We start from the raw sequence: 15,574 nt of genomic DNA on the forward strand, positions 1-15,574 counted from the left end.
GGTGGAGGCAGCAAGGAGTGAACAAAGTAAGGTGCAAAGGTCGGAAAAGCCCCAGCATTTCTTTCTGCACCAGACATGAACTCATGCATAAATTATAGCTGGGCTTATCCCCTTGAGCTCCTAGCCTACCGGGGAAGAAAGAGGCAAAAAGCACATCCCAAACAGGCAAAAATACTTGACTTTTACAAAGGCTAAAACCCAATGAGAGGCACACAACTGAGGAAACCTCTCTAATAATTTAGTGATGGAGGGCTTCTCTGAGGAGGTGATATTTGAGTGAAGACCTGGAAGATGAAGAATCATCCATGGGAGAAGCAAGGAAAAGACAAAGTGTGGCACAAAGGCCCTGAGTCATAAAGGAGAGAGAGGTATGTTCAAGAGTGAGGATAGCAGAAGAGTGGGCAAAGAAAGAGTAGACCAAGCTTAGGTGGGGGAGGCAACACATGACCCACATCTTGGGAGATGGCTTCAAGGGGACTAAAGCCCTTGAGGAGGTAAGATGGGCACAGATCTAGAGAATGTGTCCATTTCCTTTGCTAGGAGGAAAGGCCATTTCTCAGTTTAGTAAGAGGAGCAAGAAGAGGGGGGGGTGTCTGGGTGTGGGTTTAAAAAAGAGAGAGGTCTTCCTGGTGTTAAGGGAATGTTTCAATTTTTTTCAAGTGAAGGATTGAGGCACAGTTATTGGCCAAGGACAGGCAGGTACGAGGTAACGTGAACAGGGATGGTAATGTGAGTCATGTCAGAAAGTGGGAGGGCAAGCTTAGTGAAGAAATATGGTAGAACTCTCTGCCAGTGTTGAGAGCTTATTGGAAATTTTGAGATTGTTAATTTAAAATGAAACCGGAGTACAAATCAATGCCCCTGAGTCCAGTTAGCTCAGAGGCATTGGCAAGACTCACACAGGCGCTCAGGCAGCCGCACTTGGATCATGGTAAATCCACTGAAGTGGAACACTCCCGTGTAGCTCCTTGGTGGACAGCTAGCCTTGCCACAGAGAAGTCCTAACTCTGCCATCAAAAGCTTCAAGAAACTTCCACAACTGTGATTTTAAATAAAATCTCAAAGTGACCTTTAGAACTGAAAGGGAGAAACCATTACAGATTAAATTATTCTCAAGTACACCCAGAAGAATAAACATGGGTATTTCATACACCCATTTACTTAGTCTATCTTTCCAAAAAATACTGCTGAGTACTGAGGAAGTTGAAAACTAGTTTCTTTATCCTTTTCCTGATATGATGGTATAAGGGCCCTTTCACCCCGCTGGCTCTCCCAGGTGTGGTTATGAGCACATGGGCGGCCACACAGCTCCCATCCCTTTGGAGCTTCTTTGGCAAGGTTGGGGTTCTCTAAGATAAGGAACTCCCTGAGTCCTTTATTCTGTAAGGTTTCTTGGGAGCCCAGAGAGAGCAGGGTAGATCACAACCAAAATGTAAAATTAGCAATAAATTACAGAGACTCAGCTCTGGAGTGTGACAGGTGCTTTCTAGACACCATCATCTTCCATTTGTTCTCCAAATGCAACCTGTGAGATGGGTAGTTTTGTTCACGCTGTATAAATGGCGACACACAGTTTGCCCCCAGACATACCACCACGGTAGAGACACAGGCAGGTTTGACCTCAAGCCTAAAGTCAATTTTATTTCTCTGGTCCTGTAAGTCTCAGTCTTTGATATCTTCCCACCTTCTTTGCCAGGCCTTCTGCCCTCCTTCTACTCTGTCTTTCCAGGGACTAAATAACACTATTTGTTGGATGCGCTTTTGTTTCTCCATAGCTTCACCTTCCTCACCTACTCCTTCTGTTGCGTGGCCTGTTCTTTTTCTTTCTTTTTGCTTTTGCATTCCTTTAACAAGGCAAAGCTTGGTTGCCTGGAGAAGAGAATCTTTTTAAACACATTTCCATTGGCACTGAAATGATCAATATCTACCTCCCTCCTTTCATGAAAGTATCTTAAAGATGCCCATAAATCCTGATTCATTTAAGTAACTTTTTTTTAAATTATAAAAATAATAGTCATTATTGGGAAATCTGAATTACAGAGAGCTGACAAAAAACCACCGGAGAAGATGAATGAAGAAGATATTTAGTGAGTTCTTTCAAATTATGCTTACCCACCATTTTAACATCATTGTTACTGTTCTCACTACACAATTTAGTGTTTTGCATTTTCTGTTTAACAATAATGTTTTCTTCAATGGATGGAATTTCAAGAAGATTACACAGTAATCTATGTAAAGAATTTCCTAGGTAGAGCGACTATGTATGTATTTTCCTGGTGCAGAGATATCATACAGTAGAGAACAGAAGCCAATGGAAGTACCTAGGTTATTTGGGGCGCCGGATCCAGGCAGAAAAGTTCTTGGTGGATTCCTGAACACTCTGTCCTACCCAGTCCTTTTTGGTCTCCCATGTCTAAATCTAGTTGTGGTTCCCCACTTCTCCCTCACATATTCCACCTGTTCCCCAGGCCTCCAAGCCTCCACACTTGAACTGAACCAGGACAGTCCCTTTGTCCCTGTGGTTCTTGATGATGACTGGACCCTAGAATTCTATTTTGGTCAAAAAGTGGCACCTCCTTTTTTAACAAACCCCAATCATAGCAAAATGACCTCCGGTCTTCCCTCCTGTCTGTTCTCTCATATCCAGAATCAGCCCCTCCCCCTATGAGTTTATGTCTTGAGATTTGGAGATGGGGGATTCTAGGGAGTGAACCAGATTAGCTGAGCATTCACCAAATTTGACCCCTTCCTAAATCATAAACTAAAATTTGTTCACACCAACTTTTCTTCTGGCCTTCCCTGCTTCTGGGGAGCATAGCATGAATGTTCCCATTCTATGGTCATCTGCACAAAACTTAACTCAGGGGGACCTTGCCATTTCAAGACAAAAATTTAGGAAGGGTATATCCAAAAGGCCCCTCTTTCCACCATGTTTAGGGAACACATGTTCCCCAGCATATGAAGGTGGAGGCAAGTTCCTTATAGAGTACATTTTCTTTAAAATGCACTGCATACAAAAAACATCTGGATGCCCCCTACTGTGAGAAGGCTGTGGCTAGGAACAGAGATTTCTTACCCAGTTAAGCTACATAGCAGATGTGGGGCTCTTGTTTTAGCTACAAACTAAAGAAGTATTAGCATGTCACATACCTAGCTGAGAATCAAGCAACACTTACCTAGAATCCTCAGTCTTGCTATCCTCACTTTTTTTAAAAAGGGAAATATAAAAAATTCTCCCTCTCTCTAACAGGCAACCTAGTTATTTGACACTCTCAAAGATTCTAGATTGTATTTTATTTTCTAAAAATGGCTTTCGATGCCAACATTCAAATGCCTTCAAATACCTTCAAAAACCTTGACAGGTGTTTGTTACGTTATCCAATAAAAGGGCGGCGAATAGTAAAAGTCAGTGGAACTGTTGGTAAATAACTCTCCTACACCTTTTTCTTATAGATAACAGCGCATCTACATATTTGTGTAGTACTCTGTGAGTTCACATGTGTTCTATCATGAGATTCCCACAACAATATTATTAAGGATATAGATAAGAAAACATGTTCATGGTGGTTAAGTAACTAAGTCACTCCTTTATTATGTGGCTTATGAAAAACTAGGTCTGTTTTCTGAATGTTACTTTAGTTGTCTTTCAAGAGATTACTGTGATTCACAAACAAGCCATTCCTATGGTGACAGAAGATAAGAAGACAATAGTTAGGCTGAAAGACATGTATGTGTCAAATATGGTTGAGAGACAGTAGCTTAAACAGGATTAAACACATGTATTTTCATGGAATCCCTCCATCTTTAATAAGCTAATGTGTTGTTAAATCTCCCAAGAGTTGTGCATAATACAGAGTGGTTTCCAAGTTCATTTGACTGGAGGAGGGGGATTTTTCTTTCTTTCTTTTTTTTTTTTTAAATTAAGAACTGGGTCTATTATGGAGGGCACGTATTGCATGGAGAGCTGGGTGTGGTGCATAAACAAGGAATTCTGTTATGCTGAAAAGAAAAAAAAAAAAGAAAAAAGAAAAAAAAAAAAAAAGAACTGGGTCTAAAGACTTCCAGAACCTACTCTGGAAACACAAGTTATAGGAACATTCTGAGGCCCAATGAATCCATTTCTATAACCAACGCTAGGGAAATTATCCAAAGTATGAAGAATTCTATACTATAGAGGTGTTGATAACAACATTGTTTATTATAAAAAATTATGGAAATAACTGAAACATTTAACAATAGAGAAATGGTTCAGATAATTATGGTAGTCATAGAATATCCTACAGCCAACAATAATGATAGATGTGGATGCTGAGGTAATGAGTAAAATTATATATTTTAATTACAGTGATTATATAAAGAAAAAAATTCACAGAACAAAAAAAGGAAACACATCAGAGTGTTAACATTAATTGTAATGGCATTATGGCATTATGAACATGTTGTTTCTCCTTTTCTGTATTTTCTATTTATTCTTTTTTTAAAACAACTTTTTTTTTTTTAAAGATTTTATTTCTTTATTTGAGAGAGAGAGCGAGAGAGAGCATGAGAGGTGAGAAGGTCAGAGGGAGAAGCAGACTCCCCATGGAGCTGGGAGCCTGATGCGGGACTCGACCCCGGGACATCCGGGACCGTGACCTGAGCCAAAGGCAGTTGCTTAACCAACTGAGCCACCCAGGCACCCATTTTCTATTTATTCTTTCCCCTCTGCTCTCCTCTCTGTTGCCCTGCCAAACAGAAAATATAATGCATGCGGTTGAGTTAGGAGCCTGCTCTTCTAGACAGATGCTGTGGTGTAGAAAATGTAAGTCTAGGCATGTTGTGGGCTCTCTTGACCCAGTGATGGAATCTTTGGGTCATCTCTTTGGGTACCTCCTGCAGAACATCCTGGGGTGCCATATTGCCATCTTCAGGTGCTGTTCCTAATCCACTGAATCAAAACATGGCCATGACTGTGGTTAGTGATAGCGAGGGTCTGATGTCTACCTGCTGTCTCTCTCTTGCAGGATTCTATGTGACTCAGAGGCTTTGGCAGTGAATCAGCCAGTGTAGTCCTACCTCCATATTCAGAAGGGCAGAGAGGGCGTAAGGCTGTTCGGAGTAATCTCAGAGAGTCTAGTTCTAGGAGATGTCCCCAAAGACCATGTGATTTCTGGGCAGGGGGACAGAACCAGAAATAAAGTCAGAATTCCCCTGGGAACCAGTGGTTGCTTAGCTCTGTAGACTTTGTCTTTGGAGAGCTCTGTTCCTTTCCTTGACTCGTCCCCACACTTTCCATCAGGATATTATAGGCAGTGTAATTAGTGAGACCAGATGGCTGATGGCAGATCAGCCATGCCTCTTGCAGGGAAACATCTCTGGGAAGGCACTCTATTGACGGTGAGCCGAGAGTGCCATTGTGCATGATGGGGACACATTCGGAAGGTGTCTGTGTAGGGGCTGAGGACATGATCTTAAGTGTCTGACAGTTTTGGATGTGATTCCCAGCTATACCTCTGAGTAGCTATTCACACCTTTAGTTTCCCCATCTGCAAATCAAAAATCATACTCTGTACCTCATAAAGTCATTTGAAAGATTAAATGATATAACATGTGTAAAGAGCTTAGTCTAATGCCAAAGACTCAATAACGGGTAGCTGAATATGATCCTTCGCTGTTGGAATTATAGCTGTTTGTTTTTTAAAATACTACTCTATTTTAAGAGTATTTTTTTGGTGTTTCTTTAGTTTTTTCCCTGAAGTCCGTGAAGAAGCTTTCATTAATGAAAAGCATCCCAATTAGGAAAACACTTCTTCTCTTCTACAGATCAATTTGGGAGGGAGTCACCGATTATTTACCCTGAATTGCTGAATTTTATAGCTCTTTAGCTCCAACGGTTTTGTTGGTAGTATCCTCATTTTGATAATCCAGCTTCAAAGAATTCCATCCAGTTAGTGAGGCAAGTTATTCCTTTCCTGAAACCACACGGGTCCCTCTAAACTGAGTTCCTGCTCTTCCTCTGTTTGATTTCTTAAAACAGTTTTTGAAGATTTTAACCACAACTGAATCAAAACTAACCAGCCTGTAATTTCCTGGTATGTCCCTATGGCCTTTCTTTAAAACAAAACACACACAAAAAATGGCATTACGTTGGCAGGTTTCCAGTATTTTGGGGTTTCGACTGGAGTAAGGTTTAAAAACGTCTGTGAAAGTGACCCTAATTTTTCTTTGTCCTTCCTTCGGAGCAAGCTCTGGGTTGTTTGTGGCTTCATCATGACGTCTTACCACATTTACGTACTTTTAATTTGGGGCTGTTTTAAGAAAATTTACCCAAACCATCTCTGCATAGTTCTTGACTGCGGACCTCCCTCTTTTTCATTTCTAGTACTTTGGAAAATAAGGCAACGTGTACTAAGTGTACGAGCCAGAAAGAGACAGCACTGTTCTGCTTTTACATGAAAGATATGCTAAAAAATCCAAGAAGCTATGGACTGGTTATTTGAATGCACAAATTAAAAGCATAGTTTGGGGCACCAGGGTGGCTCAGTGGGTTAAAGCCTCTGCCTTCAGCTCAGGTCATGATCTTGGGGTCCTGGGATGGAGCCCTGCATCGGGCACTGCGCTTAGCGGGGAACCTGCTTCCCCCTCTCTCTCTGCCTGATTCTCTGCCTACTTGTGGTCTCTCTCCCTGTCAAATAAATAAATAAAATCTTTTAAAAAAATAAAAGCACATTTGGATGTTTTCCTAAAACCTAAAATATGCAAATTTTCTGAACTGGACACAGAGGCACAGGAAGACTAGATTTAGTTTAGCCGATTAAATAGTATTTTTTTTTTGTATTATAGTTATTTTGCATCTCTTTTTTCAATGATTGTTTCCTTTTCGTTGAATTCTCAATATATTTTAAATATATTCCCAATAAAGTGCTTTAGCTTTAAATAAATGTTTAGATTAATATCTAATGTGGAAGTTGGAGAGAAACAGAAGTAAAAATGTGAACAATGTTGTAATATTCAGATAATGACTACATTAAAACATGGATCAGAGTAGAAACCATGTAATTTATTTTAAAATTATAATGGACATTATGAACATAGGATGTGCTTAGTATGTTGTTCCTCTAAATACTTATTTCAATAAATGTTTGTTAAGTTAATAATTAACAACAGACTGACATTGCTAGAACTAAAAATAAAGAATAAGTGTGGAGATAATCATGTGTGCAAGGAAAAGTCATTTCTAAACAAAGCACTCTCATTCAGATTTTAAGATATAACAAAATCCATTTTGAGAGTAATGGTATGAAAGAATCAGATTTTCTGAAATTCTAAAACATATTTATAGCAATAGAATGTTTTCTTCATGTATATGTGGAAAGAACAAATAAGGTGTTTCCAAATAGATCAGAGTTTTCAAATATTTTCGACTTAATTGCAATTAGAGGCAGGCATTTGCCTTTCAGAAATTCATGTGCTAAAGTCTTCAAAACTGTTCTTTAAAAAAATATCTTTGCTTGCATTATTTTTTATAATATTAATTAGCCAGCAAACTTTCTTCAAGGACAAAGCAAATGTAACGGTAAGCAGGGCCCATAGGGAAGTGCTACAGATTTTTAAAATCAGTGGAATCTAAAATAATGACATTTTTACTGTATTTGGCAACTGTATTTGGTACTTATCTTTCTTTTTCGCCACATTTTTAAGAAAAACTTTGGCCGATTAAAACAAGACCGAACATAGAATGGTCTATTTGTTTCACTGGGGATAAAGAACCTGGACCTAATTATATTAGTTATTTTTGTCCAAATCTTCTCCCTAAGTCTTTTCGGTAATTACCTGTTACGGATACTTTTTAAGCATTCATTAAAAAAAAAAATTACAATTCTGAAACTTCAGGAAAGGAGATAAAAAGCGCGATTTGGGTCGCACAGTGGTCAGCAACAAAATTAGCATTGGAAAGAAAACATCTACATACATTTCAGGTTGCTGTTAAAAAGCTGAAGGGACAGTCACTCCCCTTGTAGGAATCTCAGAATTCCATCCTGGGGTTCAGGAAAGATGAAGAATCTGGGTCAAGTCCTCTTTTCTTTTTTGTATTTTCTAATCCACAGCATGGGTCAGTTTTCCGTGCTTCATACTTACTTTACTTTCTTCCAAACTCCCTGGCCGACGAGCATTAACCTCAATTGTTCTAACTGGTTGGGTGGTGTTGTTGAAATGAACAGAGATTATATCATCCCTCAAACAACTCTCTTCCTCTTGCCTTTACCAGGAGTATTTTCTGGACAGGACTCCATTCCAATCAGTTTTCATCCATTTACTTAGCACTTACTCTTGTGGTTGCAACTGAGAGATTTAGGGCTGGTGTTGGGGGAGCCCAATCTAAGGAAGACATCAAATTAAACTATGTAATTGTTGGCTCTTGATTGCTCAGAGTTCTTTTAGGCACCGACTACATATATATGCACATACATGTCAATCTAAAATTCAAGCCCCAATTCCTTTGGACTTGGAATTTTCAAAAAATAAAGTTAAGATTGTTTCTGTATCTTCAGAATCCCAGAACTGTATTATTATAGTTCACTTTTCAAAGATATGTTGAGCAAAATCACTGCAGAAATATTTTTACATTGTCATGAGCTTTAAAAGCTTTTCGGGAGCTGCCAGGATATTCCAAGTACTGTTACTTAAAATTCGTGCACTGAAATCTAAAACTTTTTTCTATTACAAAAAATTGCTGATTTAAAGTAGTTGGCAAACAAGTAAACGGATACTCTGTAGCATGTTAGGTTTCCTTGCACAGAGCAAACAGAAGGCACAGAGGTTTTCACAGGACTCACGGTCTATTTATTATAATCCAGATTCCCATGTAACATTGGAATTTAAAAAGGCAAGGAAAGATGTTTCTATACTAGTTTCAAGTTTTCCCATTTTTCTTCTGCCAAGTCTTAATGTCCCCGAGTATTTCTTAAGGTACCAAGCTCCCACACATGATGTAAAGATGGATGGAAAACTGGTCCATCATTTGTGTTCGTATGAATATAATTTTCCCCAGGAAATAATATGCACCACCCTAATAAAATGCCATATGGGGAATCTCTTTGAAAAACATAAAGCCCTCTACCACAAATCTAAGATGGCATTATTATTTTGTCCTACAATTATCCTGTCAAGAGTTCAAGTAGGAAACCTAGATTTGGGGGTCTTGCAAAGGTGAGGAAGGTATTATTGGAACATACTCCCTTTTCCCTTTTTTTCTTCCACAAACTGATTTTGCCTCTTCCACCAAGGGGCACAAAGAAACAGCTTACATGGAAATCCATTTCATATACACATGTGCACATACATATCACACATGTACACACAGAAACATTTGGCTTTCCAAAAATATTTCGGCATGACTGGGAAAATAAGAAAAACCTCTCTTATTTTGAGTAATGATGATAACAAATGAGTTTGAACCTGACATCGTTTTGCTAAAGGTATTTTAGACTATTTTTTGTTTTTTCAGATGAAAATATGAATCTTCGGAAAGCACATAGATTGATTTCCATCAGCAAATGAAAAATCTACATGTGAAGAAATAATCAGGTGTGTGGTATGGGAGTAGAAGTGATGGATGGCTGCTGAAATACTCAGATTCTGAGGAAGGTACAGATGTAGCCCATTAGTTCAATAGGAACTCCTACTGAATATCAGATAAAATATTTTAAATAGTTGGAGTTTGCGGGTTTTTTCACACGACATTTACTTCTCCTGACTCCGTCTCTTCTTGATTCCCTTCTTTGCTACAGGCATGGAAATAGACTACTAGGAAAACAACCTCAGGCGCTTGCTCTGACTATTGTCCTATTTCTGCCCAAGGGAATTTTTAAATTTTTTTACAGATTTTTATTTATTTATTTGACAGACAGAGATCACAAGTAGGCAGAGAGGCAGGCAGAGAGAAAGGAGGAAGCAGGCTCCCCACTGAGCAGAGAGCCTGATGCGGGGCTCGATCCCAGGACGCTGGGATCATGACTTGAGCTGAAGGCAGAGGCTTTAACCCACTGAGCCACCCAGGCGCCCAGGGAGTTTATTTTTAATGGGTCTGCCTTTGAGAAAACAGAGTTCCTCCGATGGTTCTTTGGATGGCCTTTTCCCTGTTGTCGAGGTGGCGACAGCTGAACGTGCCAGGTAACACTTAATGGAAAGCTTACGAAGAGAGGAAGTGACCTGGAGAAACCTGGCTCCATTTCCCCCCCTTTGCCCTCTTTAGAAGACCCACCATCACACAGTACCTTCTTTTCATTTTCCCGTCGCTGCTGGTCCTTCATTTTAACTTGGAGAAGCTGAAATTTCAAGAGTTTCCCTATCAGTGGTAGAGTTAATTTCTCTCCGCTGTCCATAATTGCTTTTGCTGCTATTAACACCTATGAAGAAACACACAATTAATAGGAAAAGTGGCATTTTGTAACCTTTGGCTCAGTTTGGTGGTGAGGCAAAGATGAAATGGTATTTCAGTTTTATAATATTCATCCTATTGCAATAGGATGGCTCACTGCTGGCCAAAAGCATTAGAGAAAAATTCCCCATTGCCATAGAGAGGGGCATTTATCTTCTACTTTACAGAAATTGGGTCATCTGAAAATGAACTTATTTTTCCAAAGAGGCAGAAAGTGCTTCCCACAGTGGTGCTAGACTCAGACTCCCAAAAAAGGGGTAGAGGAAAGATACGCAGGGGCTCCCTTTAGGATGACTGATAGGTCAGTTTCGTGCTACAGAAAGTCTATTGTTTGGCATGGCCAGTCATCTAAGCTGTCAAACTTTGACTTATTACAACAGTATAAATTAAATAGGGTTTTATAATAATGGAAATAGCTATGTTAGCAATCTTTTACTTCTTGGTGACCGAATTCAAATGAAAGATAAAAACTGCTTGACACAGAGGTGCCATAGGAATGTTTCTTCCCTACCCCCTTGCAATTTAATGTTGATCCTGTTGGTATGCAGCCTAATTGGGGTGAAATGAGGTTATTGAGTTTTCTTTGGGTGACGACAGCCACTAGGAACATACAGCTGTATTGTCCAGATGTGTGGCACTGACAGCCTGTTTTATGACTGTACTTTTTACAGCTTGTTTCCCCTAAATTTCACACAACTCTCTAACATCTGGGCCCTTTTCCTTGGAGCCCTATAACCACTTTATTTACTGCAAAAAAATAAAATCATGTAAAATATACCATAAAATGTTGTTAGGCATTTCTCTTTATTCGTGTTGCCTCCCTAATAAAGTTCACCTCTGCCGGAAGCACTGTCACAAAAGTAATCTGGTCAAAGTATTTTTCGACTTTTGTTTTTAGGCAAGCATTAAGATTTATTTATAACCTCGAGATGAATTAGGTGTTACTAAAATGTTCTGACATGTTGCTTTTCTCCTGCCTTCAGAGCAATTACTCCTCCAGGCGCATATGGTGTCAATTTCAGACCCTCTGTCTCAGACAATGACTGTGCACACGGCATCTCATCAGGCTGCGTCTTGTCTGAGGTTCATACCAGCTCTTGGTCAGGGCTTTCCTGACCGATCTGGTTCCTGACGACTTTCCACTTTGCCAAAGGAAATAGCAGAAAGAAGGGGAGATGACTATTTTGCTTCTAACTGCAGAAGGCCCTGTGGATTATTCCAAGCCAAAATGTAATTGGACTCTTAGAGACCTATTGCTTTGCAGAAGGGGAAGGGCCAGGGAAAAGGACTCCTTTAAAGCTGAAAAACCAAAGGAACAAACTAAGTGTCAGAAAGCTTAGCGTGTGTCTAAGCAAACACCCATCATGGAACAGAGTGCTTTGCTTTTTATGGCAGCTCTGCTCCTGCTACCACAATTTAGGGAAAGGGACCTGACGGCTGTGATTTCTGGGAGCAGGAAAGCATGAGGGTATACCTGCAGAGCCTCTCCATTTAATTATGAGCAGATTCAAGAGTGAAGGGAGTCCTAAGGGGACAGATGGTCACACGTTAAATGAAAGCTGTCCAATCGGGTCCAACCCCAAGGGAAGATGTATTTGGTTTGAAATGACATTTTTCAATACCAGTTCAACAGTGTGCTGACAGTCAGGCTGTTTTGGGACATCTGGTTCAAAATACACAAATTTGGCTTTTAAGAAACTCACAGCAGTATCGTATGGGGCGTTGCCCGGTAATACAAATATAATGACAGTGTTGAAGGGAAGTCAACACTGGAATGGGTTACCCAAGAGTGGTGGGGAGGCTCTTTTCCTGATGACCTGTGAACACAGGATATTTACCTCTGTCTGGGATGGTTTGGGTGAAGCCTGCCTGGCGTCATGGTGATGGATGAGATGTCTCTGGAATTGCTTTCTAATCCTGTGTCTCTGAGTCTATGAATGTTACCTCACTGTGTTAAAATGTATTCAAAGCACAACAAAATGTCCTGAGAGAAAGGTATTTTGCAGTCCATAAAAGTTATTTCTGGTCCATCTGAAACTATCTGTACAGAGCTTGTTTTAAAACAAAAATCTGGGGATGCCTGGGTGGCTCAGTGGGTTAAGCCTCTGCCTTCAGCTCAGGTCATGATCCCAGAGTCCTGGGATCGAGCCCCAAATGGGGCTCTCTGCTCAGCAGGGAGCTTGCTTCCCCTTCTCTCTCTGCCTGCCTCTCTGCCTACTTGTGATCTCTCTCTGTCAAATAAATAAATAAAATCTTTAAAACAAAACAAAACAAAAAGAAAACCACAACAATCTGACATGGCATCCAAATAACCATGATCTCCTGTGAAATAGGGAAATTAGAGACGGGAAGTGTCACTGGAATCACTGGGTACCCATGTTCTTCTGATGCGTGAACACACAGGGAGTCAGAGAAGTGGCAGGGCAAGGCAGCACCGAGGAGGGCTCGATGGACGTTCCATCCTCCCTTGGGGCAGCCCACGGAGGCAGGCTCCATGCCAACAAGGCACAGAAGTACGTGTGAGTGGCACCAGGAGCAGGGGCAGAAACCGGGCATACCTGTCCTTCCCCAGGGCTGCTCAGAGGACATTCGACTCCATTTTCCCTGTGTGCTCCCCTCAAAGGGAATGATGGTATGAATCTTTGGGATAATTTTTTTAAAAGGTTTTATTTATCTATTTGAGAGTGAGACAGAGGTAGTGAGAGCACAAGTGCAGAGGAGAGGGAGAAGCCGTCTCACTGCCGAGCAGGGAGCCCCATGTGGGTCTCAGTCCCAGGACGCTGGGATCATGACCTGAGCCGAAGGCAGAGGCTTAACTGACTGAGCCACCCAGGTGCCCCAATCCTTGGGATAATTCATGAAAATGAAAGTCTCTGCTGAACTCAAAATCTGAGACTGAGTTTTTTTTTTTGTGGTTTGTGGGTCACTCCCAAAAGAGGCAGAGAAAGGAAAAAGTTCACAGATTCACTTTCTACTGAAAAGGCTTTCTTCTCACACTCCACGATTCACAATTCTACCCCATTAGGAGTCAGTGGTTTGGTCTCAGATGAAAAACAAATCCTTAGAGGGTCTTTGTTTGAAGGATGAGTCTTTGAAGAAAGAAGAAATAACGGCATTTAGAGGGAAATGCAACTCTTCATGGAACATTCCAGAAAGACTTTCCTTCCTCACCTTACCTGAAGTAATTGACATAACAATCAAGCCTTCAACCTTCCATCATTGTAAAGGCTCCCTGTCCATTAGCTACTCAATGTGAGTTTGTGTGTGCATGCATGCTGGGAAGACAGACTGACCTGTGGTAGGTATAGGGATGATAAGGGACACAAGTCAAGAAAAAATGGGAGCAATGAGCTGGTCAGGGTTGGGGAATAATCAGGCAAAAGCCAGAGCTTCCAGAATGAGGCAGAAAAACAGTCCTGAAGTGGTTTAAAACCTGGGTACTCGTCAAGCCGAAATACCAAGTAAATGAGCCTGGCATGAACCAGAAACTTAAAGTCTTATGGGCAAATGAGACTCATTAAAATGGGGTAGAACTATTGCCAGGCAAAGCCTGTATGTGTCTCCTGGATCTATTCAGGCCAGGACTTTGGGGCTGCCAGGGCTGGAGGGGGAAGCCTGGGCCAATCTACCAAAGGTGTCTGGTTCTGGGAAAGCCTGGTGTAAGGGGAAACTTAGGTTGGGAGTGGAGCTTGAGGGAAGAAGACACGTGGGCGTTCTCACATCTGTGAAGATCTTATTTTGAGGGTACATGCCCTTTGTTAGAAAATTCGTGATTCTGTGCATACTAAGAAACAAAAGCATTTCCCTCTTTATTGCTGTCCTGGCTCAAAGACTTATGTCATATTTACTATCTAATGAGCTGGTCCAACAAAGATATATCAGATAAGCCAAATTCTTTCCTTGCCTGGGGATCAGGCCCACCCACAGACACTAGTGCCCTCCCTTTCCCTCTCCCAACCCTCCTCTCTGTTGGCAGTAAGCACAGCATCTGCTGGGACAACCGTTAGAACTGCTTCGCAGATTCCCATGGAAACCAAATGGAGGCATGTGTGCAAGTGTGTGTACATACAAACACATACGCATACATGCATGTGTACATATATATATGACAGATGATAAACAGATAGATAGGACATCATGAGGCCTGCTGCCTGGTTTCCCTGGTGAGCTTACAAGGAGACATACGGAGCAGCTTGAATCTTTGCCAACATGGTCATAGTCAATGCAGGTGAGTTCTGAGCAAAGGTAAAGATTTTGGATCTACATTTCTCCTGCTTGGAGCCGCCCACAGAAGAAGGTGGTGGAGGGGAGGGAAAAGTGTGGTTGTGAGGGGCAGAGGAGGGTGGGGTGATGGGAGAGGGATGAGGGATGAACAGAGGTAAGACAGCCCTCTAGGAACTCCAAGCAGCCACCAGTGTTCCTAAAAACAAACAAACAAACACAAAAACCCTTTTCACTTCAGGGCCCTCCTTAGGGGTCCATGATGTTTGTTACAGCAGTTGAAATAATGCACAGGGGTATGATTTCACATCGAACCCATTATCCTTCAGTCAATGACTTAGGGTTGGTTTGGATATGCAAAGACCCCGGCAAACAGAACACAGTCCAGTACCTTGGCTCTATCCAACTAACACAGGGTTGCACAAACGATTTTGACACACAGAAGATCTAACGCTTATAGGTATGTATGTATTCTTTTGTTCATTCGGTATCACATTACTTTGAGTAGCTCATTTCCTTAATATATGACTGATTTAAGTGTGATAGCTCATCATCACTGTCAGAAGTCCAAACAGTACCAGAAGGGTGTCCCATGAAAAAATGCGTCCTCAACCCGCTTCACCATCCCCTCTATACAGAAGAAAATCCTTGTGTATCCTTATGTAATTTCCTGTACATTAATAAACATACATGTGTATATCCTGTATGTTTTAATACCATTGGGATTATGCTTTCCCATGGTCAAATGACTTGTGTTTTTACACAAAGTTATACCACAGCTTTCTGTGCTGACATGTATCGCTTAGGCTTTTATTTTTAAAATTATTTTCATAGTCTCCTATTGTATGGACATTTGGACATTTATTTTACCAGTTTCCTAATGATGGACATGTTGGCAATTTCAGGTTTTTCCTTCTATGAAGTGCATATGTC

At 40.9% G+C, this 15,574-nt stretch overlaps 1 protein-coding gene across 1 annotated transcript in view; it reads right to left on the minus strand.

The window, feature by feature from the left end:
* SPAG17 (sperm associated antigen 17) overlaps window positions 1-15,574 on the minus strand; it is a 241,725-nt gene that overhangs the window by 157,317 nt on the left and 68,834 nt on the right. The window contains exon 4 of the mRNA XM_044239012.1: window positions 10,257-10,388. Within this exon, the coding sequence (XP_044094947.1) occupies window positions 10,257-10,388 (132 nt within the window). The remainder of the gene's footprint in view (window positions 1-10,256; window positions 10,389-15,574) is intronic.

The sequence above is a fragment of the Neovison vison genome, chromosome 2 (genome assembly GCF_020171115.1).
Source record: "Neovison vison isolate M4711 chromosome 2, ASM_NN_V1, whole genome shotgun sequence".
Classification (NCBI taxonomy): domain Eukaryota; kingdom Metazoa; phylum Chordata; class Mammalia; order Carnivora; family Mustelidae; genus Neogale; species Neogale vison.